General features: G+C 49.1%; 1 protein-coding gene across 6 annotated transcripts in view; it reads right to left on the minus strand.

The window, feature by feature from the left end:
* Positions 1–52: 52 nt before the first annotated feature.
* The window catches only part of LOC122384013 (glucose-6-phosphate isomerase-like), a 31638-nt gene continuing 7669 nt past the window's right edge, over positions 53–24021 (minus strand). For 4 of the 6 annotated variants that reach the window (XM_043371000.1, XM_043370972.1, XM_043370961.1 and 1 more), the window contains exons 2-10: positions 12758–12938; positions 4375–4468; positions 3726–3917; positions 3183–3479; positions 2731–2970; positions 2160–2299; positions 1577–1759; positions 1122–1327; positions 53–761 (exon numbers count right to left, since the gene is read on the minus strand). In XM_043371000.1, the coding sequence (XP_043226935.1) occupies positions 574–761; positions 1122–1327; positions 1577–1759; positions 2160–2299; positions 2731–2970; positions 3183–3479; positions 3726–3917; positions 4375–4468; positions 12758–12888 (1671 nt within the window). In that variant the 5' untranslated portion in view covers positions 12889–12938 and the 3' untranslated portion in view covers positions 53–573. Of the gene's footprint in view, positions 762–1121; positions 1328–1576; positions 1760–2159; positions 2300–2730; positions 2971–3182; positions 3480–3725; positions 3918–4374; positions 4469–12757; positions 12939–18400; positions 18476–22620; positions 22640–24021 lie in introns of those variants that run through there. The other 2 variants (XM_043370992.1, XM_043370976.1) reach the window with 2 other exon arrangements.

Genomic DNA, 24021 nt, shown 5'->3' on the forward strand with positions numbered 1-24021 from the left:
ACCCATCCCATGTGCGTTTTACCCCCATTGTCTTCTTTTTCAAACACCGTCAGATCAGTCCGATCTCTCAGAGATTGTCATGTTTATTGCGCGGTAGCTAGAAAGAACGAGCGACGCCCAGCCGTCTTGTGCATTCCTCAACCAACGCAGAGTAAAAATTAACACAGTCTCAGTCATGGGACCGATACCGAACAACCAGTAGCCAACCACCCAATCTACGCGACCCTGTATATAGCATCAACTCAGCCGATTTCGAGCTCTCGCGACAACTCTTTGGTGACGCCTCACATAGCGAGAATTTATGAGTATCAGTCAACATTGCATAAAATTCAACTGAGTTATATGTATCGTGCGTTCGACGCCATAGATAGACTCCTACCTAACACCGAACGATAACAACCGGCACCTATAGGGTGGGGGGGGGGGGGACAGGGCGATACGACTATATGTCCCACTCGCAGGGAAATCCACTCTGGCAGCGGTAAAGGGGCGGGGGCAGTAAACACCGCCCTTTGTTCTGCCTGTAGCGCCTACAGGCGGTGGGCGCTACGGTACTTTGTTCTGCAGGGACGTCTACATGTTGGCCTTGATGAAGTTAATGACGCCGTTGGTGCTGCTGTCGTGGCTGCTGACCGGGTTTCTGTCGTTGAGCTCCGGCTCCACGGCCTTGGCCAGCTGCTTGCCCAGCTCGACACCCCACTGGTCGAACGAGTTGATGTCCCAGATGACGCCCTGGGTGAATATCTTCATCTCGTACATCACTGCAGCGGGGGAGAGAGAAGACGATAGTCACACGGGTGATGGAAGAAAAACAGCAGGACTGGAGCGCCCTCATTGATCGGCGTAGTCTACAAGATAGAACCAGTTTCTTGGGGCCCTGCGATGTCAGGGAGGCCCTCATTTGGAAGCTTTTCAATCTGCCTGTTCACGAAAATGGGTCATGTATGGGTCAATGAAATGGGACAGCCGGCTTCCCACTACATAGTCGCCGCGTGTTAGACGATAATCTGGAGCAAAGCACCAAAAACAAACACATTGTCAAGAACACTCGATCACCGTCTACCGATACACCATATCACTCCTTCGGCCCTCCCCCTCTCCGCCCCCCTCTCCCCACTCACCAATCAGCGCGCCGAGTACAAACGGCGACACCTTTTTCACGGCCACCGTGTTAGTGGGCCGGTTGCCCTGGAACACCTTGTGCGGAAGAATGCGCGCCAGCTGATCGGCCGGAGTGCCGGCCGCCTCGAGCTCCGCGCGCGCCACAGCCTCCGACTTGCCCTTCAGCAGCGCCTCAGTCTGCGCCACGAAATTGGCCAGCAGAATCCTGAGAGAGGGACACGGCGGTCAAACACCAGACAGAGAAGCATCATGCAACGGGCGGCAGCGGGATGTGACAAAATACAGCAACATCGGGAGCAGTGAGACCAATGGATAACAATATGAGAGCATTGGAAAATGTAATAAACAACGTCCTGTATTTATTATTATTTTGTTGTTAACTACAGCCGGCCCTTTGAAGAGCTGCACCCCGGTACTTGTGTTTTCTACTACTGGGACAGCTTATACGGCTTACTTGTGGTGTTTTCCGCCGCTGATGGGGTTGTGCGTGTTGACGGGCGCGATGAAGTCAGCCGGGATCAGCCGGGTGCCCTGGTGGATCAGCTGGTAGAAGGCGTGCTGGCCGTTCGTGCCCGGCTCGCCCCACACGATCGGGCCGGTCGAGTAGTCGACGGTGGCGCCGCTGCGCGTCACGTACCTGAACCACACGGGGAGTGATCGTCAAAGGCGGGCATACGGGACAGTGGCATAGCAGTCAAGGCAGTCATGGGGCGCCCAGGAGGGCGGAGACGGTGGACATTGAACCAGCGGATAGTCGCTAGTCATTCACCGTTATCGTGATTGAACGGCAAGTAGTTGGTAAATTAATCGATGGATGTCTGAGATAAAGCTCAAGCCGATTACAATATCACTTACACATGAATGCTAGATAGTTACATAAAAAGAAACATTAACCCAAACATCATTGAAGTCACCCAAAAAGAAATAACGCAATACTAAACACGAGAACTTTCCCGCCCTAGCTCTGAAACAACACAAGCTTGAGCGTTTCCGCCTTACCGCCACATCCCTCCCCTCCAGCTGCCTTGAGTACTGACTTTCCGTTGGACTCCATGTCTCCCTGCTGGAAGTAGGCGGCGAACCGGTGCAGGTACTGGTCGTACGGGAGCAGCGCGTGCGTCTCGGCGCCGAACAGATTGTGGTACCACACGCCCAGAACGGCCAGGATCACCGGCAGCTGTGGGGAGGGGGAGGAGGGGTGTCAGAACCAATGGCAGCGGACGGTAGCGGGTGGAAGGGGTGTTAGGAGTTAGGACAGTGCCAGAACCATCGGCAGCCGAGGTTAAGTGTCAATACTGTTGTCAAGACAAGCGGCTGCTGTTGGGGAGTGTCAGGAGCAACGGCAGCTGAGGACAGCAGCTTTCGTCATGTGCTGTCTGCAGAGAAGAGATAGGAGAGTAAAGACAAGAGCAGCAACGCGTAAATCAGAGAATGACGTGCTAGCTAGCATAGTATAACCACCACAAAGGACGCACAACGTCAAGGATATATCAATGGCATCCACATTTACCTTACCATAGCAGCGTACGCGGTAAAAATTCCAACGTTTGCCTAAGCGCCCTCAGCTCGGGAGATTTCGCCCTCACCCCGCTACTGGTGGCAACTCACGTTTTGTTCGAGCGGCGCCGTGCGGAAGTGGTTGTCCATGAAGTGCGCGCCGTCCAGCAGGCGCTCGAAGTTGTCAAATCCGACGTGCAGCGCGATCGACAGCCCAATGGCCGACCAGAGAGAGTAGCGGCCGCCCACCCAGTCCCAGAAGCCGAACATGTTGCGCTCGTCGATGCCGAACTCCTTCACCTTGGTGGCGTTGGTAGAGAGCGCCACGAAGTGCTTCGCCACCATGGCCGCCTGGAGAGAGGGCAATCATGGAGTTAGTGGGACCAGGGAACGGTCATGCCGCTAAAAAAAAAACATTAAAATGGATTTTTTTTGTCTGCTCGTAAAATGATTCCTGCATAGCGCGGTAAGGTAAGTATGGTAAAAGTTAATTTCAAATATTGTGAGAAGTATCTATGGCAATTTTAGACCACGAAGGACGCATCAATGTGCTAATAACTCACGTCCTTGGCGTGCGAGAGGAACCACTCCTTGGCCGAGGTGGCATTGGTGATGGTCTCCTGCGTGGTGAACGTCTTCGAGGCGATGATGAACAGCGTCGTCTCCGCGTTCAGCCCCTTCAGCGTCTTGGCCAGGTGGGTGCCGTCGATGTTGGAGACGAAGTGGACGTTGGGGCCGGCCTGGTACGGTTTCAGCGCCTCGGTGACCATCAGGGGGCCGAGGTCGGAGCCGCCGATACCGATGTTGACCACGTCGGTGATGGCCTTCCCCGTGTAGCCGTTCCAGCTACCTGAGATCACCTGAGGTAGAAGGGAGAATGGGGAAGACGTGAGTCAGACTACTGTACCTGTAGATCGAGTCACTTATCACACAGCAGTCCATACCCCGACATATACCCCCTCCCCCCGGCCCCCGCACACACACACACACACCTAAATCCCACTCCAAGCTTCCTGTGTTGGTCGTGACAACTAGTAATTACTCTCCTCGGGTTCCTAGTCGTGGTCCTGGGAGGATCATGGATCCTCGATTCACCTGTCCCGCACCTGTCCGCAGAACTCCTTCATGTGCTGCAGCACTCCGTTGACGTCAGGCATCACGTCCTTTCCGTCGACCATGATTGGCGAGTTGCTGCGGTTGCGAAGCGCGATGTGCAACACGGCACGGTCCTCGGTGAAATTGATCTTCTGGCCGGAGAACATGGCATCCCGAGCGGCCTCGACCTTACGAGCGCGCGCCTGGCGACAGCGAGAGATGGGGTGATAGGTGACTGGTAGTACGGTGTGTAAGTGTAACATCACGGCTGATCAGGATGTGGAGAAAACGAAATGGCAGGGACGGGAAGTTCGGATGACTGGGCGATCGTGGATGCGAGTATCGAGCTAATACTGTCGCCTGACCCTACCTGTCGAGAATTTCCAGAAGATTTTCGAAGAGTTCGAGGAGAGTTAACAGAGCCGCAGAGGAAACTAACAAAACTAATACCGTTGAACACTGTCTAACATTTTACTATATTATCAACACGTGCGATCAATCATAACTTTGCCTGTATTTTGTATGGAATTGCGACCATGGCTGTGGACTCCCAACCCGTGCTTGTTCTATCCTCTAAATTCCAAACATTATCAATAAACATGACTGCACTTCCCGCCAGCCAACCAGGTTTGGAAGCGGCCGCACGACCCCGGCACTCACCAGGTCCAGAAGGGCCTTGAAGATGTCGTCATTGATGCGGTTCTTGGAGAAGTCCAGCAGAATGTCGCCGCTGTTCGGAGTCGGCAGCTTGACGCTGAAAAGGGGCGAAACATGACTCAATTGTATGGAACTAACACCGAAAGTGGATGGGTGCAGCCACACACGTGTTTGGGAGGATTTGCAAAGAAATGTCTCAGCAGCCCAAAATGAATGAATAATAACAGCTTGCAGTCCAAGCCCGAAACGAATGAATAACCAGTATAGCGCCTTTTGGGGCGACTAACGGAGCGAGCGAGGGGGTGAGTCTTGCACGTGCGAAATTTCGAGGGGGTACCTCCAACTGACTTGTGCACGGCACCCTACTGACCGGTTTCTAGCGATGTGCCAAATTTGAGCACAATCGGCCCAGCCGTTCTCGAGATCTGGGAGCGTCACCCTGCACGTGCGCACGTGCGAAATGGGCCCCAACTGACTTGTGCACGGCACCCTACTAACCGATCCCTAACTGTGTACCAAATTTGAGCGCAATCGGTCGAGCCGTTCTCGAGATCTGGAAACGACCCCTGCACGTGCGCACGTGCAGCAGCACCCCAACTCTGGCACATGGATATGCAGTGCCTAGTGGGTGCCTACCTACATGCCAACTTTGAGCGCAATCGGCCAAGTAGTTACCGAGATATTGCAACAATTGCAAAACTGACACCTCTTCGTTTTGCGCGTGGCACGTGCATATGGGGTCACCCACATGCATCGGGAATAGTCCAATACTTGGTAGAAGGAATGAAGCTACCCTACAAAAATTACCCCGTGTAAATCGGTCAAGTGGTTGCTGAGATATAAGCCTCGCAAAAGCGTGACCACGGCCGGCCGGCCGGCCGGCCGGCCGCTCATACTCAGAAATTTCCGTTAATCTAAGGAAAGACTACGCTCGCTTCGCTCGCTCCGTAATAACAGCTTGCACTTAGCAAGCTGTTTTACATGAACAGGGTAGACGGTAACGTGCAATCCCTACACACGTTGCAAAAGCCACGACTAATCTTGTGACCAACACACTTCAGCTGCAGAAGCGAACCGCCATCATTGCAGGATCGTGACAGGGAGCGAGATGCACGGGCACGGGAAGTGGGCACATCCGTCCGGGCACCTCTCATAAAGAAGCACGAACCAACGCCGCGTGCTTATGATAACGTCACAATGAAGAACCTGGAAGTATGTAGATCGCCGTACTGTGTCCTGCAATATTTTATTATGAGTTGCAATACCTGTCTGCTTCTAAAAAATCAAAATAACTACAGGGTCGTGGGATCTAAATTCTCGCTCCCGTTTTCATTTTCATTATACGATCTTCTAAAGTACGAGTATCTGAGCGATTCTGCCGTAGTTATGACATTGTCCCAATGATCGGGTATGCCGGCCGTGTCGTCAGCACCTGACCGCATTCTCTTTGAGCTCCATACATCTCACTGGCGTACCGTCTCCCAGTCCCAGCCGCACCCAGGATTCTTACAGCCGCACCCACGCCGCCGGCCGGGCCCGACGGCGACCGTTCTCTCTCGATAAGGCTGTCCAGTGTCCACTGCACCGTCCGGCCGGCGCTACATATATGCAGGTCAGTTGCGGGATAAGATACTAAGACCGCAACCGTTTGGTGAGGAGGGTCGTAAATTTGATACGGAGACGTGACCCGGAGGGACAAGTCAGCATGGCAGGTGAAACCTTAGCGATGAAGCTGAGCTTCAACCAGTGCAGCCAAAGTTATTTGCAGGCCTCGGTAGGATTGGTTCTCGGGGATGGCCACAGTCCAACGGAACCACAGTCCTTACTGCTTTGGAATCTTTTTTTCTTTAAACACTAGCATCCGATGTGTCTATGTCTAGTCAGTGTGATGTCTAGAAAGTGTGCCTATCATCTGGCATTAGCCTCGTCAGATAAACATTACACCATGATGCCGCTACGCGATCGTGAATGGCCGAGGACCTTGTGCGGGTAGATAATCGCACCTCGCTGGCCTCAGGACGCACAGCACGCACCAAGGCAAACGCATCTGACGCGATATACGTGTGTGTGGCAATCTGGTGTAACAGAATGACGTTTTATCTCAATCACAAGCAATTGTAAAGGCAAGGTCGTGTGGTCGTCCTAGCGAAGGCGCTGGACGTGTTTGTGCTGTGTCATGTTTACATCGTGCGTATTTGTAACGTAACCAGAGTACAAACATTGATAGCCTTAAAAGCCCGAAAATTGTTCATCTTAACACTGATAGGTACCATTTGCAATAATTCACGATAACATTTCGAGACTTGTCCTCTGAATGTTTGGCACGCCGTGAAACCCATAGAAGACGTCAAGAAAGTCTCGTGCACGCCACAGCCGTGAAAGCCCAGCCTCGACCTGAAAGTCTGACACTATCGACCACCATCCCTCCACCGTGACGGTCTCAGTCGGCCAGTCACGCGTCCCCTCCCTCCCCCTCCCCTCTCCGACCTCCCCCGAACGTGGCGGGCGGGGCGACGGAGAAAGTCGAGCGGCCGGCTATGACGGTTCGGTCTCGACGAACGGAGTCGGCCGGACGGCCTACGAACTGCTGAAGTCTGTGGGCCGCCAGGGAGACGTGCTCAGCGTCTGTACGTGCACTGTGCACTATGCAGCCATGCAGATGGGGACGTTCTTCTCAAATGAGAGGCGAGAAGACTTTAAAAATGATGTAGCGCTGACCGTGGACTCGGGTGTAAATTTTGTTTTCCTTGACGTCGTGGGATGCCTTGTATTCAAAGATACATGACTTGAACACTTTTTGACGTTATTTTCTTTTTAGAAAAAAAACTTGAAAACCCCATCACAAAAAGCGTTATCAGTATTCACGATTCATGGAAGAAGATATGTAACAAGTTTGGTAAGCTCACAAATGCATACCATCCAAAAGCCGGATAAAAAACTATTATCACTTATGAATGAGAGTTGAGACCTCAGTGTGTTGGCCGCTGCGCCTCTGTCCTTGTCTGCATCCACAGGCTGGTACACTGTAAAAAAAGTTTACCAACTAGTTAGTTATCCGGCCACTTTTCACTAACCATAGGCGTGTAAGCAAAACACGCATTTCATGACTAAGTGTGTTTTCAATTACACGCAAAAGGTTGAATAGCGTGTTTTGAAACACACCTCCTAGTTTTCGAATATTTGCCAGGTTACTAAGATAAGCCGTGTAAGCGTGTTTATTGACTATCATCGGTGTGTTTTGTTAATAACTACAGACGTGTTAGGTAACACATGTGTTTGTCACACGGCCACTTTTCACTAGCTATATGCGTGTACGCAAAACACACATATTGCGTGTTAGCTAACTAAGCTGTGCGTGTTAATAAACTAAATGCATTTTTGAGAACAGGCGTGTAACTTAACTAATGTGCGTGTTAGTCACCTCTTTTCACAGCCGCCCCCCCAAAAAAACGAATCGAATTAAACTCATCAAACATGTTTATTCAAAACTGCATTCAAGCTCCTTTCAGCAAGCTTACAACTGCATACAGTAATATTTCTCTTATTGTACTAAAAATGAACCTAAAAAAGTAATCTTCTGTAGGAAACTGCCGAGCGGCAAAGGCGCTCCGTTCTAAAGTTACGTTCTAAGCTATATATAGCCTGCAGGAATCCGCACCAGCCATGACACCATACAGGCTCCAAATACCTATTACGAAAACATTGAGAGTGCTTCATTTCTGTCGATATGGGCAAACTAAATTGCAACAAAAGGGCAAAAATTCCCTGACCGAACAATGGTGGCTCATGTGTCTACAAAAAAAAAATTATTTGACAACATGGCTGCAGTGACAGGAATTGCATAAAACAGCACCTCACTGCGTTCACTGGTTGAGTGCCCAACCAAAAATTAGGTACATTTAATTTCTTGTTCAAAGCTTAATGCGGTTTTAGTGTGCAACATGCTCATTGTTCAGTCCGTCATATGTACTTATAGACGTCAATTGACAGTCAACAAATGAACAGTGTCTCCAACCTGAGACCCTCTAAAGCCTGGTTGGAGCTTCATTTGAAAAGAAAATGAGTGACATACATAAACCACACTAAAACGCCAGCAATATCTCCACTGATCTTTCCCATAATCACTCACCATACCAGTAAGGATGAAAGCCATGTCCAACAATCCATATCATTTCACTGTTTGACTTCTTATTATTCTTATTCGGGTTATGTATCACCACAGTATCACCACTTCTGCATCCCACAGCAGCTCCTTATACTGCACACGCAACACTTATACGCCACAGCTCAGCTCCTTCACAACGCACGCGTCCTCTCCCCTCTCTGACTTGGCACAGACTGAACAATGGCGGGCGCAGAGGGGCGCACAAAATGGCGATTTTTTTTCAATTAACTAAGGTCTTTGTAATGCTACAACAAAAAGAGTAGTAAGAAAACTAAGATTGTGAGTAACAACATGCGTTTGATTTGTTAGTTAACACGTTACCCAGAAAAAAAGGCAAAGGAAGCATAAACAAACATGTTTGTCAAATAGCACGGCATGGTTTGCACGGATAATATTTGTCGGCTTACAATGATGTTAGCTTTTCTGCTTCGATGAAATGGATGTGGTGTTAGGTTGCAAACATATGTGTTACCTGACCCATTTTTTGCAACAACGTGTGTTTTAATACTAGATTTTGCTTGAAGAATTAACTAACTGGTTTGTTAGCATTTTTTACAGTGTATCTCAGCCAGTGGGGCCTCCATCCGGTTCACCCGGCTCGATACAGTCCGGAAAGTCAGCTGCGGTCGCGCCGGCAGAATGATAGGAACTGCCTGAACTGCAGACTTACTGGCGAGCACTAGCATGGTGACTGGGTAGGTGCGGTGACTCCGTATTTATCTGGGTAATTTGGTATTCACCAGCGCAACCGACAGGAAAAGTAGTGACAAAAGCGTACCAACACGCCAACACAAGCGATTCTTCTGTGCTACGTCGGCCTGTACATACGCCAATGAAATGACGCACGATGCGATACAAATGAAAATATAAAAAGCGACGATCAAAATACCGATGTGAAACATCAGTCACCAATAACTAAAACTAGTTTATCAATTTAAGTTTAGCGCAATAATTGACTGAACTCTGGTGCACATCTGAAGCCGTCTGCTGCAGGTTGTAAGAAGCAAGTCCCGGGTTAGGTAAGCACGGACCCAAGGTCATCCCCTTTCAAACATGTGTGCCTAGCTAGGGACGATTCCATTCCAAATTCGATCGAAATTACCTATTCGAGTAGGTACACCTGCGCGTGTCGTAAGAGACAATACCACGGCGAACAAGTGTACGGGTACAGCTGGCGTCATAGCCTAGACATGATGCATACCATTATGGTGTGTAATGGTCTCTGCTGGCGTGCATAGCTGTAACATTTCAAACATTCAATGGATATGATGCAAGGAGGGTGACTGGAGTGCACCAACTTCCTATAGTGAGACAAATCGTACATTCTTTGCTTGAGATTTCATAGACTGGCAGCGATTCGGAAGTCCACCAGCGTTTTATGGTATTGGTTATCATTATTTCCGAGCTCGTTAGTGCTCCATATAAGTTTTGTCTTTCTTTAGAACCCGTCGAGTAGTTGAGCATTGGTTGTAAAGACATCTCATTCTAAAATCCCGGAATAGCGGTTTGCCGAATACGGAGAGAAACAAGGGAAGTCCAATTTCACCATACATACCCACTAGGGTGGCACTAAAACGGGGCTAAAATTTCGTTTTGAGAATTTTCAACGGGACGGGCAGCCAATCTGTTCTACCACCCGAGAAAACGTTGTGTGTAAAATATTGTTGGAAAATATGTTTATTTAGAGGTAGCTCAACCAGGTCAAAGTTCGCATTTTTGTGAAAAACACAACTTTGCCGAAATTTTAATTTCCACGTGTACCTATTTCTAATGTTCACAAAGACATTGGACGTTGCCAAGACTTAATTGAAACGTTTCAGCACCTAAAGCTCAGATATATAGGTACATATGAGGTACATAATTCTTTTGAAGATATGCATTGCATAACTTACTGCATAACTCCATGAAAAGAGAAAGCGGTATCATCCGTAATCAGCCAACACTTGTACACATCATTCGTCGGCTAGTCTTGCCTACTTAGAAGTTACGATCGCCTTGCGTATGTCAGAATGCTTGCGTCTTGCTCCTCGACGACCTGCATGAGGAGCTGCTGTTAGTCTTTATCCTTCGTGGGGGTCAGATCGATTTCCTAGCCATCCAAAATGCCTCGTTCCGCGAAGTCGTAGAGGCGTGAAGAGACCTCATGTAGCACATGGCGGCGTTGTAGATTGGCTTGACCTTCCTAAGAATCGGATCCTTCAAGAGGAAGTCGGTGTCCATATACCGAGGATGCTGAAGAAGCTTGTGAAGCCAGTTGCAGTGATATGACGAAGTCTGCCGTGGACTTGCTAGAGACTGAAGCTATAGTAGATTCAACCATGGGCTCGACGGGGGGGAGGTGTCCTCGGCCCTCTCCTTCTCTCGTAACGATGCAGCCATCTCACGTTTAGTGGCAGCGATCGTAATCTCCTCCATTAGAAGTTGAGGGCGACCAGCCCCTCATTTAGATACCAGAGGTGACGGCTGAAGGCAATGGCTGTCGCCTTGGACACCAATTCGAACACCAATTCGTCCAATTCGTACTCCAGGAGGGACTTGAGGAAGTCGAGATCTTGCGCTGGTGCAGACGCCAGAAGCGGTGCATTGAATCGAGCCGAAAACTACGTTGTTACCACAAAGGTCACGATTCGCTGGCGGCTGGAGGCTCTTCTTCTTAGTCGTAGTGAGCCGGGATTGTGCTCGAAAGAGGTAAAGCTTCATAGCGTAAATGGCATTGGTCAACCAGCACACATGGAGCATATCGGGGCGAGCGATCTTCATACCTCGTTTCGGAGCACCGCCGAGGACAGTGATGGCCAGCTCCAGCATCTCACGGTTGTCGGGTGAGTGCTGGCGGTCAAGGATATATGACCGAACTGTGCAAGAGCATCACGCGGGTTGTGGAAGTGGGACATGTCACAGTTTTTGAAGGTTTATGGCTTCGTAGTTCGTTCCATCTAGACGCCCACTTTTTATGGAAGCGCTTAAACAAAACAAAATCCGGGCCGCTGGACGGGCCGAGGCAGGCTGAAAATGTCTTTATAGAACAAACTCGTAAATGTTGTGGCAAGTCAGGTGGAGCAAGTCCTGCTCGAGCCGCTGCTCGATGATCGTGCAGGCTCCTGCATTGAGGCCGGTGTTCGATGCACTTGTGTCAAAACTGAGCGCCTTCACTCAATCCTTCAACTCTCACTCATCGAGGGATTCTAGCACAGCGTTTGCTGCGGCCTGTCAACTTGAGCCTGGCTAGCGAAAAATGTTCTGAAATGGCTAAGCAAAACGCAACTTATCTTTTTCACGTGCACATCTTCTCCCTGACATCACGAAGACACGGAGACCTGCCCTGTGGCCGTACACTGGCAGTGTCCCCCTGCGCATCAGTGACCGGTGATACATGAGCAGAGTAAATGCGTATTACAAACGGTTCACAATACTCAGCGAAGAAAAACCATTCCTGATACGCATTTATTTGCTCATGTAACCCTGGTAAGTGCTAGCAGTCTCGTGACCCTTCCCAACCATCGTAATACGAGAGAAGAGCTGAAGTTGCACGCCTGGCAGCGAGCTACCGTCACCGAACAAAATAAGCTAAACTACGCTGAACGGCCATTGGTTGAATCATGCATTGCGTCACAGCGCGTTTGTGACGAGAAACACTGTGGTTATGAAACAAGTAGGAAGGCATCTATCATTCATTTAAACGTGTTACAGCTCAAATATGACAATGCTTGGAAAGGCGCGACGCACATCTGAATCCCCGTTCACAATATACGTTTTGTCAATATGTACCAAGTATGACCCCATTGAGCTACCTCTAAATATAAATATTTTTTGATAAAATTTCATACAGATCATTTTTTCGTGAGGTAGAACAATATGGCTACCCGTCCCGGTTGAAAGTAAAAAAGTCGAAATTAAGTGCCACCCTAATACCCACTACACACCACCTAGTTCATTCCGAGGTCCTGACTCTGAGTTGTTCCGAAAGTCAAGTGGAGGCGGCAGCAGGGGATAGGTACCCTCTCTGAACTCCCATCGTGACGGACAATGCGCCACGAGTTGTCACCGGCAGTGCACCAGACAGGTGCGCACTTCCATCGGTATCGTGAACAAGAACGGCACCCCATTGCAATTTCGTGCACAAGCAGCTGAAACAATTGGCACTGAGCACCAAACAAGACGAAAACTTTTCCGCTGTCGCGGGAAGTAACACAGGCCAGAAGTAGCCGGCCCTGAACCCACCTGAACTTGTTGAAGCGCTGCGGGTCGGCGGCGAAGAGGTCGTTCATGCTGAGCTGCTTGCCGGTGCTGTTGTAGAGGGCCTCCAGCCTCTGGTAGGCCGGCTCCGACTTCAGGCTCGGCTTGGGGTCCATGTTGGAACTGAGCCGGGAAAAATGGGCAGCTATACCAATCGTAAAGCGATCTGCAATAGGAACAATAGGTGACGTGATGCATCAGGTGACGAATTAGATGAATATATATATATATATATATATATATATAAATCGGGATAATTAGGTGTCATCAGGGCAAGTATAATAGGAAAAAAGAATCCGGAGGCATACCAAATATTCACGCGTTATTCTGCGAGACCGTTCGGTTTTTTTCCTTCGCTCTCCAGCAACTCAGCGTCGCACGCTGACGGTGCCAATACGTCAGGCGTCCCTGTCACGTCTCTGGCGTGACTATACCACCGGGGAATGTCCAGTCACCGTGTGTGACGAGGTTGTGAAACTCGGTAAATACCAGCCACCGGAGCGGCACGGTCGGTACCAGAACACCGAGCACTCGGCCAAAACAAGGTTGAACTTGACGATTTTAAAAGTTACAGAGGCCAGAAAAGAGGTTTTTGATTATCTCATAACACTGCGGCTTTTCAACAAAAGGCCGGTACACTGACATTCACCGGTGAATTTAAGATGCTGAATCGAATGCGAGGCAAACACCTCAAACGGCCTGTATCCCCCCCCCCCCACACCATCCACCTGTCGTATTGAAATGTCGACCAATGTGTTATGTTGCCCTACACGTATGCTTCCTGTCGACATCGCGGCGATCGGGCATTAATATTGAGACACTACGTTAGATCCTCAAAGCTATAAGCGGAAACAATACCCGGACCCTCTTCATTGGTGTCTGCAAACAGCACGAGTTTCCGTTCAAACATGTTTTAAATCCAAATCCGCCGACTTGGAGTTCTCAGCTTTGGTACATACATACGCCTCCGCTCACACCCATCCCACTACTCACTGCAGAAACGCTGTGAGAATCCTTTCCACCAGCCACTGTCGCTAGAGCGCGGCATATCACCACTCGAAGCGTCCCAGTAGAAGACAGACCACATACACGAGTCCACCGGCCTCCATCACTATACACTGGAGCACCTCACAGTACCTGGGACCTCCAGGCCGACCCGCAAGCTCCACACCGTGTCGGAGCAGCCTCCGTAAAACCACACACCATTGGAAAACGCCGCCGTCACCGTGCCGTACAGGCCCTGTGACAGAACTGCTCCCATTCAGAAACTGTGTCGTTACGCTCATTTGGAGTTACGTATCAATAACTAGTGTGTGGTAATGTGCGTGCTTGTGTAATGTTTGGGAGCTTTGGTAATATGCGATATGTGCGTGAGACCGTCAGTATGCGGGAAATGGCGTGGGCGAATGAGGCTATTGATCGTGGGTGTTTTCAGACTAGAGCAATGCGCCGCCCAAGCTGTCGGCTTGCGTCACAGCCTGAAGTGGTGCAGTCTATCAGTCTATAGCTCGCTTAAATGATGCAGCCTTTGGCTATGCATGGGTCGCACCTGTATATTGCCTGTAGTGAATAAGGCATGCGGCTGACAGTCACGGCATCGGTATGTCCAATCATAGACCTCTGTACACCTGGACTGAGCGCAGAACTTTCGGCCATGACCATAGTGGCCCTAACTTTCAGATGTTATATCTCGAGATCAGTAACACCCAGATAGGTCCGGTCTTCACTGTTTGATGGCCCCGTGCATTAAAAATTGAATGCAATGTCTCCGGGGAATATTGGCTGGCACAGAGGAGGGTCTGCGCGTGGCGCGTGAGGGGTGTTTACAAAGTTGGTCTAATGATATCTCCAGAACCGCGTCACTGATTGAGCTCAAATTTTGTATGTGACCAGATACAATGCATCCGACACTATCACATTTCTCAAATAGGGGGTGCAACTGCACGTGCGCACGTGCGCACCCCTTTTTCATATCTCCGGAACTACTGGCCCGATTGAGTTCAAATTTGGTATGTGCCCAGATGGCATATATTAGCCACTATTGCATTTCTGAAACAGGGGGTGCTGGTGCACGTGCGCACGTGCGCACCCCTTCTTTATATCTCAGTAACCACTGGCCCGATTGAGCTCAAATTTGGTATGTGGCCAGATGACATACATTAGCCACTAGTGCATTTCTGAAACATGGGGTGCTGGTGCACGTGCGCACGTGCACACCCCTTCTTTATATCTCAGTAACCACTGGCCCGATCAAGCTCAAATTTGGTATGTGGCCAGATGACATACACGTTTGCATTTATGAAACAGAGGTTGCTGCTGTGGGTGCTGCCGCACGTGTGCACGTGCACACACTTTCTTATATGTCCGGAACTGCTGACCCGATTCTTGGGCCCGATTGAGCTCAAATATGGGGCCAAACATCGAGCAACTGCCGCTAACGTATTTCTGAAACTGTATTGGCGCATTCTGGAACCGCTGACAGTGCACTTCCCTTTTTATGCAAACTAATCGGCGCGTGCCATTGCTCTCAAGTTCAGAGTGCAGTATCATATCATGCATCTCCGTCAGAGGCAACCCTCGAACAGGGGATTCTGTTCTAAGTTTACAAGAGAATGTCTCTTTCGAATGGTTTTATTTGACGTTTTTCCACTTTGAACAGTGGATCTGTAAACGCATAGATCTGTAAACGCATAGATCTGTAAACGCATAGATCTGTAAACGCATAAATAACGTATTGCAAAACGATTTTATTTTACTGAACACTCTTATTCTTCATACCTACACGAATGAATAACCAACTCCACAGAAGTCATAACATATCACACGGATGCGAAACGGCCCCCGCTAAACCAACGCCACGGCCTCATTATTGACTCTCAACTAAGCATTCGCACTCGATATTCCACACGGACCAGCGTTCAACCACCAGCCACCAAAACCGTTATGTCACTCGGTGACCGGTCAAGGACAGCGACGACAAAGTGGCCGTGTAGGAGATATTGTCCCTGTAAACCATCGAAGCACATAATTCTACAGCTACGTAATTATAGTACGTAAATACATATTTCTTTCACGCCAACGTTTAGGCTGCTGATATTATCACGGTTTTGTATGTTGTCCGTGGGCTGGTCGCCTTGCCGAGTGCATGCACAATGTACATTGCACACTACTGACGTTTATCTCACTACTGCCGGCTTCCATGGCCGGCTACCACGTCTTCAATATGTCCTTATGCAGTCTGGGGCCTGATCTATGATGCATGCCCCACTGACGCATGACAACACTTAGGCACTTGAGCAGTGCTACGGTTTGTCCTCCACGTGGCACAGTAAGGAGATAGCACACGGGTAGCTCCGTCTGAGCAGTCGATGTTCTCACAGCCCAGGCAGTCCTCCGTCGCGTGACGGTCGAGGCGGTTTACCTACTGATGCACGAGCAGCACTATTAGGCTTAATTAGTGCTGCGGAATGTCCTCCACGTAGCACAAAATGAGGTAGCACACGGGTAGCTTGGGCTGGGCAGGACTTGTCACAGCTCAGGCTCAGGCAGTTTTCCGTCAGGCGGCGGTTGTTGTTGTTGGTCCCTCCGGCCGCTGGCGTCCCGCGGCGTAGCCTAGAGGCTCTGGAGGGCCCTTAAGGCGGCCACCAGGGCCGCCACCACGTCGCTGCGCCAGGCTTCCTCGGGTGTCGGCCGTCTCGTGTCGGGAGTATATTCCCAGAGGCCGGGATTCTGAGGCGGACGTCCTTCAGGCACGGGCACGTGAGCAGGACGTGCCGGGGGGGGGGGGGGGTCCGCCTCCTCTCTTCATTGCGGGCATTGCGCAGCCTCGTACTGGAGGTCCCGGCACTGGGGTGCAGGCGGGTTTCGGGCTCCGGCCAATTGAGTGCAGGTACTCAATCGGCCGGTCCGGATCTGGTGCACTTCAACAGCTGGGACTCGCGCACCCATCAGCTCGCGGTATATACCAGCCAGTAGCCGCTCTGCGCGTCGGGTACGGGTATGCGGGTCTGCAATTGACTGCATGGTCGCTCTGAAACTAGAACAGAGCACTCGGGCGGGTCTCTTCAGCTCGACGCAATCGTCGTCAGCGTAGACGGTCAGCGCGCCGGCTCCGCCACGGAGGACGCCACCCGTCGCCGGCCCATCAGTCCATACCCAGGTCGCGCACTAGATCAGTGACTTCAGGTGATGGAGCGCGGTGTCCCTCTTCGAGGAGGCGGCAGCTCCGGCTGGGAGCTCCGCTCCTATCTCCACAGCCAGGGTGGGTAGGGGTGGGGGGGGGGGGGGGCGCTGTGGCGGACTTGAGGATTCATAAAAGAAGGATTCAGTTGGTCCGCGGCGGCCAGCTAGTGCAGAGGGTCCTCGGTGGGCGGGGATGCTTCCCTGGTCGGCATCCGCGCTGCCAGCGCCGTGCGGCGCGCCGCGACCGGTACCACGCCAGCCTCAGCCACGACCCCATGGTGGGGGGCCGATCCGATGCAGCCGGTGATGATCCAAGCCGCGGCGTGCATCTCACGCTTCAGCACCTCCACGCTTTGTCCGTTGCTGGCAGCCAGGCGGCCGCTGCTGCCCTCTCCAGAGAGGGACCTGGTGGCCGGGCTTCGGTCGGTGCGGTTCACCTGCTCACTGGGCCGACTCGCTCCAGCGGCTGGCCGTTGTTTGTTGATGGGTATTCACCACGACTTCTTTTTCTGTTCGCTATTTTGCTATTCTTCCGTACAGTTACTGGTAGGCTGCAGTGGGTACATACCTACTGAATTGGGCAGCTCTGTCCTCTGCACACCACGAGGCGACCAGGCCGCATGTCGATGTATGTACCATTATAGGTAGGTGGACGGTCGGTGACAAATTAACTGAATCTAAGAAGAACCTCTTGCATAATGAAACAATGCAGCTTTTGACTCTTCAATATCTAAGTACTGCTACAGTGACTTCTGTCTCAAAAGCGTCTGTCTGAAAAGAAAAATTAATTGCAATTCAGTACTGGCATTAAACAGCATTGTTGGGGATTAAAACCATGAAAACTGCTATTAAGTTAAGAGCATAAGGCTACTTAGGTACTCAGTCAAGGATGGCCAAAAGAAAAAAGAATAAAATAGCATTGCTGTTTCGGCGACGTAGAAAGCAATCATTTTCAAGTGATGAATCGACCATTCAAGTGATAAATCGATCATTGGTATACAGTAGTTTTACGGCGACCACCGATGACACCACTCACCTAAAACTTGACCTGAAGCCTGAAGGCAGCTGGTGGTGCCTTGTCGCCGCATTAGATCATTCTCTGGGATTCGTCATGCATGTTTCCTTCTTCAAAAACTCGGAACGTAGTTGAAATGTGGCATACCAACAATGTCAAGCAATGGTCGGTAACAACATAAACCTTTCGAAACAATGACTAAAACATCTAAATATTCTATAGCATTTAAATCCCGCGCAACTTCTCAAAAATAAATAAAAATAAATCAAGGCTACAATTTCTTAATCTTTGATGTGTATCGCGAATACTCGTTTTCAATGTACATTTCTATTATTTTTCTCGCAATGTCACGAGATTTCGTTAGAACCGTCTGATGCGCGGATTGCATTTAAAGGTATTATCAGGGTTTTTTTCCAAAATTTCGGACTTACTCAGTGAAACGTGTAGAAGAAGGTGACTGAAGCCCCAATCCAAAGTCATTCGTCTCAAAATTGCCTAATTTTCCAATGGTGGGCCTCCAAAGTTTTCGCGGCTGCCAGCCGCGTAAACTTGCGAGTACTTGGTGGTCCATCTCTAAACGCCCATAGGGTTTACACTAGCGGAGACTTTTCTAAATATTTCTAGGGAAAATATAATGGATCTAGGGAAAATATAATGGATCTAGGGAAAATATAATGGATTACATGCTCCATTATATTTTCCCAAGACAAAATAGGGAAATATAGCATAGGTCCGTAACACAACGAACACAACCTTCTTCTCATTCTTCTCAGCTTCTCATTCTGATTCTAGATATCCTGTGGGTTATCAAAATAATTCAAATTAAAAAATTGTGCTGTGTGCGTTCAAACTAAGCTCATCCCGAGTGTAATTCAAGAATGTCTTAGTTCAAGTAATTAAACTTGAAAGTGATATAGCTCAAGCAATGAAGAAGCTTGGATGGAACTAGTGTTGAATCAAAGTTACCTATCATTTTTAATGCTAAGTGCTGAACGTTACCAATAATTCGAGACATCCTTTGTAAGATGTATGACGCAGATCAACTTTGATCAAGTGAAGAAAATAGATTTCAGATGAAATAATGTCAATGTTCAAGGCTGAGCGACTGGCAGATTTCGGAATGAGCACGAGTGGCCTTGAGACATTCTGTTTCTGTAGGTACTCAAAATAAATAAATTATCATGTTGTGTTGTGTGCTTTGAGGTTAAGTGTTATCAGTGGTGCTTCATGGTTGTGCTTTGTTGTTGGTGTATAGGCATGTTTTGAGCACATTGCAGCATGATATTGCCTTGGTGGTGTGTAAAGCAACTGATCTCTGCAGACTTTGCACTTACTTGCAAAGCCTGCGGACTGACTTTGCAGACTTTGGCTGACAATGAGCAATGCATTGCTGACTGATATCATTTATTCTGTGTTTGTAGCACAAAGTACAGAAGTGGCACATACATTGTTACTTTGAAAACCTGATGTGAATTTTGATGTAGAAAATTGGTGGCTGACGTTGAGTCCTGACGTATTGTGAGTAGTGTACATCTGGTGCATTGAGCGCAGACTTGAGACCAGTGACGTTTGTATCAGTAGACTGTGTTTGAGTCTACTTATATGGGTAGTCATAAAGCAGGCGTCACACTTCTTTTTGCAACCAAGGAGATGCGCTATACCCAGAGATGCTTTCTCACCAAACCTTACCAAACCAAACCTAACCTACAGCGCCTCTCTTCGTTCGTTCATGGTTGCAAAAAAACAAGTGTGACGCCTGCCATACTACTACCCTTATATGGCCTTGGTTTGAGTGTGGTGACTGAGAAAGCTGGTGTGTATAGCCATGCAATAAATGTTTTGAAATATATTTTTGGGACAGTATTGAAATGGTGTGTTTTGGCCATCTGGCATGGATGATGGAAAGCCACTAACTCAACTTCAGGAACGCTTCTTCATTATGCTCATCTAAAGCACAATGATCTATTTTCTCTTCGCATGGATTGATTCCTAATTCACTGTCAATTATAACCTGGGCCAGAAGGTTTCGCTGAGCCACAGGGTTCATACAGATTCATCCACAGTGCTCAGCAGTGTATGTTTTCAGATTTCAACAGACTGTATTTTTTTCTGTATGTACATATGCATCATGCAAGGGTACAACAGATGCGGTATTTGGTAAGCAGTTGGCAGCAAGGTGGTGTTTGTACTTATTGGCAGAACTAGTTGAGCAGGACTAAAACTATCCTAGTTTCTCTCCAGTTTACTCAGATCCGTCTCAACACATTGAACATATTGAAAGCGTTCATCCATGAAATGTCTGCATGTATACTCATTTCAGAGAAGGCACGCTCGTCGCTCATCCATTGCCGAGCAGGCACGTGCGTGCCCATCGCCGGCGCGCATTAGCGCGCGTCCATGGCTGGGGCGCACGCGCGCGGCCATGGCCGGCATGCATGCGCGCGCGCCCATCGTCGGCACGCAAGCGCGCGCCGCGTCCTTACCCGGCGAGCACGCCGCGTCCGTACCCGGCGCGCACCCGCGCGCGTCCACAGCCGGGGCGCACCCAAGCGAGTTCGTACCCGGCACGTACCGGCGCGCACCCGCGCGCGTCCGTACCCGGCCCGCACCCGCGCGCGTCCACTGCCGGCACTGACAGACCCTGACAGACGGGCGTGCTGCCGTCGGCGGTCCTGACAGATGAGCGGCGGGCCCGGCTCCCGCAGCTCCGGCAGCGGGCGGCAGCCATGGTCGGCATACACGCGCGCGCGCCCATCGTCGGCACGCAAGCGCGCGCGTCCATAGCCGGCGCGCACCCGCGCGCGTCCGTACCCGGCCCGCACCCGCGCGCGTCCACTGCCGGCACTGACAGACCCTGACAGACGGGCGTGCTGCCGTCGGCGGTCCTGACAGATGAGCGGCGGGCCCGGCTCCCGCAGCTCCGGCAGCGGGCGGCAGCTCCGGTGACTGTTCCGGCAGCTCCGGCAGCGAGCGGCGTCTCCGGCAGCGCTCAGCAGCGGCGCCAAGCAGCAGCAGCGGCTGAGCCAACAGGCGGCCGCGGAGGCACGCCCCCCCCCCCTTTGCACATTGTTCGTCCATGGAGATGTCTGCAAGCACGCCCATTGTTGAGAAGGCACGTGCATCCATGGCTGAGCACTGAGCAGGCACGTGCGACCCCTTTGCACATTGTTCATCCATACATATCAATATAATTTACCTTATGATTAGTGTGAGTCTTACAAAATCTTAAACTCAGAAATACCACAAGGCAGGCTGCCTGGGTGAGTTGCTAATATGAACATAATGAACATTATACATTAGTGCAGTACCTATAAGCATCCATGCTGTGTGAAGGACTTGGCCCTCACGTTCATTCGTTTGGTGATTGCACATGGTGGCATGTGTACCAATTGTTCTCCCTAACCCTTCTTACAACTTTGACTAGCAAGTAGAAGCTGGCAAAATGCAAGGAGCTTACAAAGCATGCCTATATGTAGATAACTGAGGATGATTCTCTCAATTGAAGCATGATCCACACTCAGCAGCTTCTTCTGTTCTGTTCCACAAACTAAAACTGAAATGCCTCAATTTTCCTCAAAATATATTCATTTATCACTCATGAACAACAAAAATATACATTAAGTAGGTACCAGGGCAATAAAAAACATACAAGTTACATATTTTTTCATGTACCGTCCTTTCACAGCAGCAATATGTAGAAACGCACCAAGACGTTCACGGAGAGACCACCCATAACAAACTATAGTTGAAGCCGGGGCTCTGCTGCAGCAGCAGGGGAGACGTACAGGACACAGAGGTCATGTCACAACATCATGTTGTACAACCTGTTGTTCGAAAAAACAGATCAACATAGATCTTGAAAAACTGTAGGTAGCGCTTTCTTCAGTCACTTAGGTAAGCTTTCTCGCAAGACGTTACATTAGATTGACCACTCTTGATAAAATAATCAGATTGAAACTTAGCTCTTGTGCCTGATGCACTTACATTTCAATTTATTGAAATAAAACACTCAAATTTACCCTTGAAAATTGTTGACATTTAAATGATATTAATCAAGATTTGATGATCAGCAAACAAGCTCAAGCTATTCAAATCACACCCAAATCAAAATAATAACTTTGGCAATGTTGATAACTCTTGCTGTCTTATTGAAAAGCAAATCTTCAATTTGTTCATATCCAAATTCAATGCCAAGCACTGAAATCTTGTTGCAAGGCCCTAAAAACAACAGACAAAAACAAAACAGACAAGGCCCGTCTTGTGGAAATCGACAGTGCGGTGCGGCGGCCTTGGCGAAATTTCCCAAGGCTGCTCTTTGTTTACATTTTAGTGATGGGCCAACTTGGCCGCCCAAGTACTTAATTTGCGTGAGTAAGTACAATTTTGTCAATTTTGAAACGGCTATTTCTCGCAAATTTTGGTACCGATTTACATTTTATGCATATATTTAGAATCGGCAGAGTCTGGGGAGTTCATTGATTGGAAATTTATGCCGATTCCTTTCAATTTTTAAACCCTGATAATCCCTTTAACGCTTTTTGGAGTTTCTTCAATGGTGCGGAATGAAATGCAGCCCCGGTATCGTACAGATTATCAGCCACGTCTACCACTTTACTTGAACTAATTATCATACAATTGGAAACACAGCTACCCGGAGACTTAGAACTATTAAAGTAGGTAAATGCGCGTGTAATGCACGTGCATCCGAGCCCCCCCCCCCCCGCTCGATAAATGTGAGAGTGGTAAATATATGACATCTGACCTTATACCAAATTCGAATTAAATCAGGCCTGTACTTCCGGAGATATAAAGAAGGGGTGTGGTGCACGCGCGCACGTGCAGCAACACCCCTCTTCGAAACATGGGATAGTGGCGGATCTATGACATCTGGCCACACACCAAATTTGAGCTTGATCGGGCCAGTGGTTACTGAGATATAAAGAAGGGGTGTGCACGTGCGCACGTGCACCAGCACCCCATGTTTCAGAAATGCACTAGTGGCTAATGTATGTCATCTGGCCACATACCAAATTTGAGCTCAATCGGGCCAGTGGTTACTGAGATATAAAGAAGGGGTGCGCACGTGCGCACGTGCACCAGCACCCCCTGTTTCAGAAATGCAATAGTGGCTAATATATGCCATCTGGGCACATACCAAATTTGAACTCAATCGGGCCAATAGTTCCGGAGATATGAAAAAGGGGTGCGCACGTGCGCACGTGCAGTTGCACCCCCTATTTGAGAAATGTGATAGTGTCGGATGTATTGTATCTGGTCACATACCAAATTTGAGCTCAATCAGTGACGCGGTTCTGGAGATATCATTAGACCAACTTTGTAAACACCCCTCACGCGCCACGCGCAGACCCTCCTCTGTGCCAGCCAATATTCCCCGGAGACATTGCATTCAATTTTTAATGCACGGGGCCATCAAACAGTGAAGACCGGACCTATCTGGGTGTTACTGATCTCGAGATATACCGTAAACCGGGGTGAGTTGATATGGATTTTGAGGTTTTTTTAGATTTCTTTAAAAGTCACATTCATTTACGGAATTCTTTTTGTGCCAGTTTCATGGCACATGCCTTGGGGAGGCAATCAGCAAAAATGAATAAAAAATGTATATATTAAGCCCCTTTTTTAAAACGCCAAAGTTCATATCAACTCACCCCCTGGGGGGTGGTGAGTTGATATGGTTTTGGATTTTTCAAAATTTCTCGGCTAAAGAAGCTCAGAGGTGAGTTGATAAAATGCCAGTGTTTAAAAAAAGGATGTGAGAACACATCCTAAAAGAAACCATCAGAAAAATGGTAGTAGTTTGGCAGCAGACCTCTCTATAGATGGCCTTGTCACATTCATGAAAACGCAATCATGTCCAACACAGCGCTATCAAAATGGCTTAATTTCAGCAGCTTCATTTTTTCGCTTTATGATATTTAGTTTTACTTAGAACATTCTGAACTTGGCTAGTCACGTGTCCTCAAGCCAACGGTATCAAAACTGGCAATATATTTTGGAATTACAAGTGTATTTTCTTGTAATTAAAACACAT

Source organism: Amphibalanus amphitrite, unplaced genomic scaffold (genome assembly GCF_019059575.1).
Source record: "Amphibalanus amphitrite isolate SeventyFive unplaced genomic scaffold, NRLGWU_Aamphi_draft 000014F_arrow, whole genome shotgun sequence".
Taxonomy (NCBI): Eukaryota; Metazoa; Arthropoda; class Thecostraca; order Balanomorpha; family Balanidae; genus Amphibalanus; species Amphibalanus amphitrite.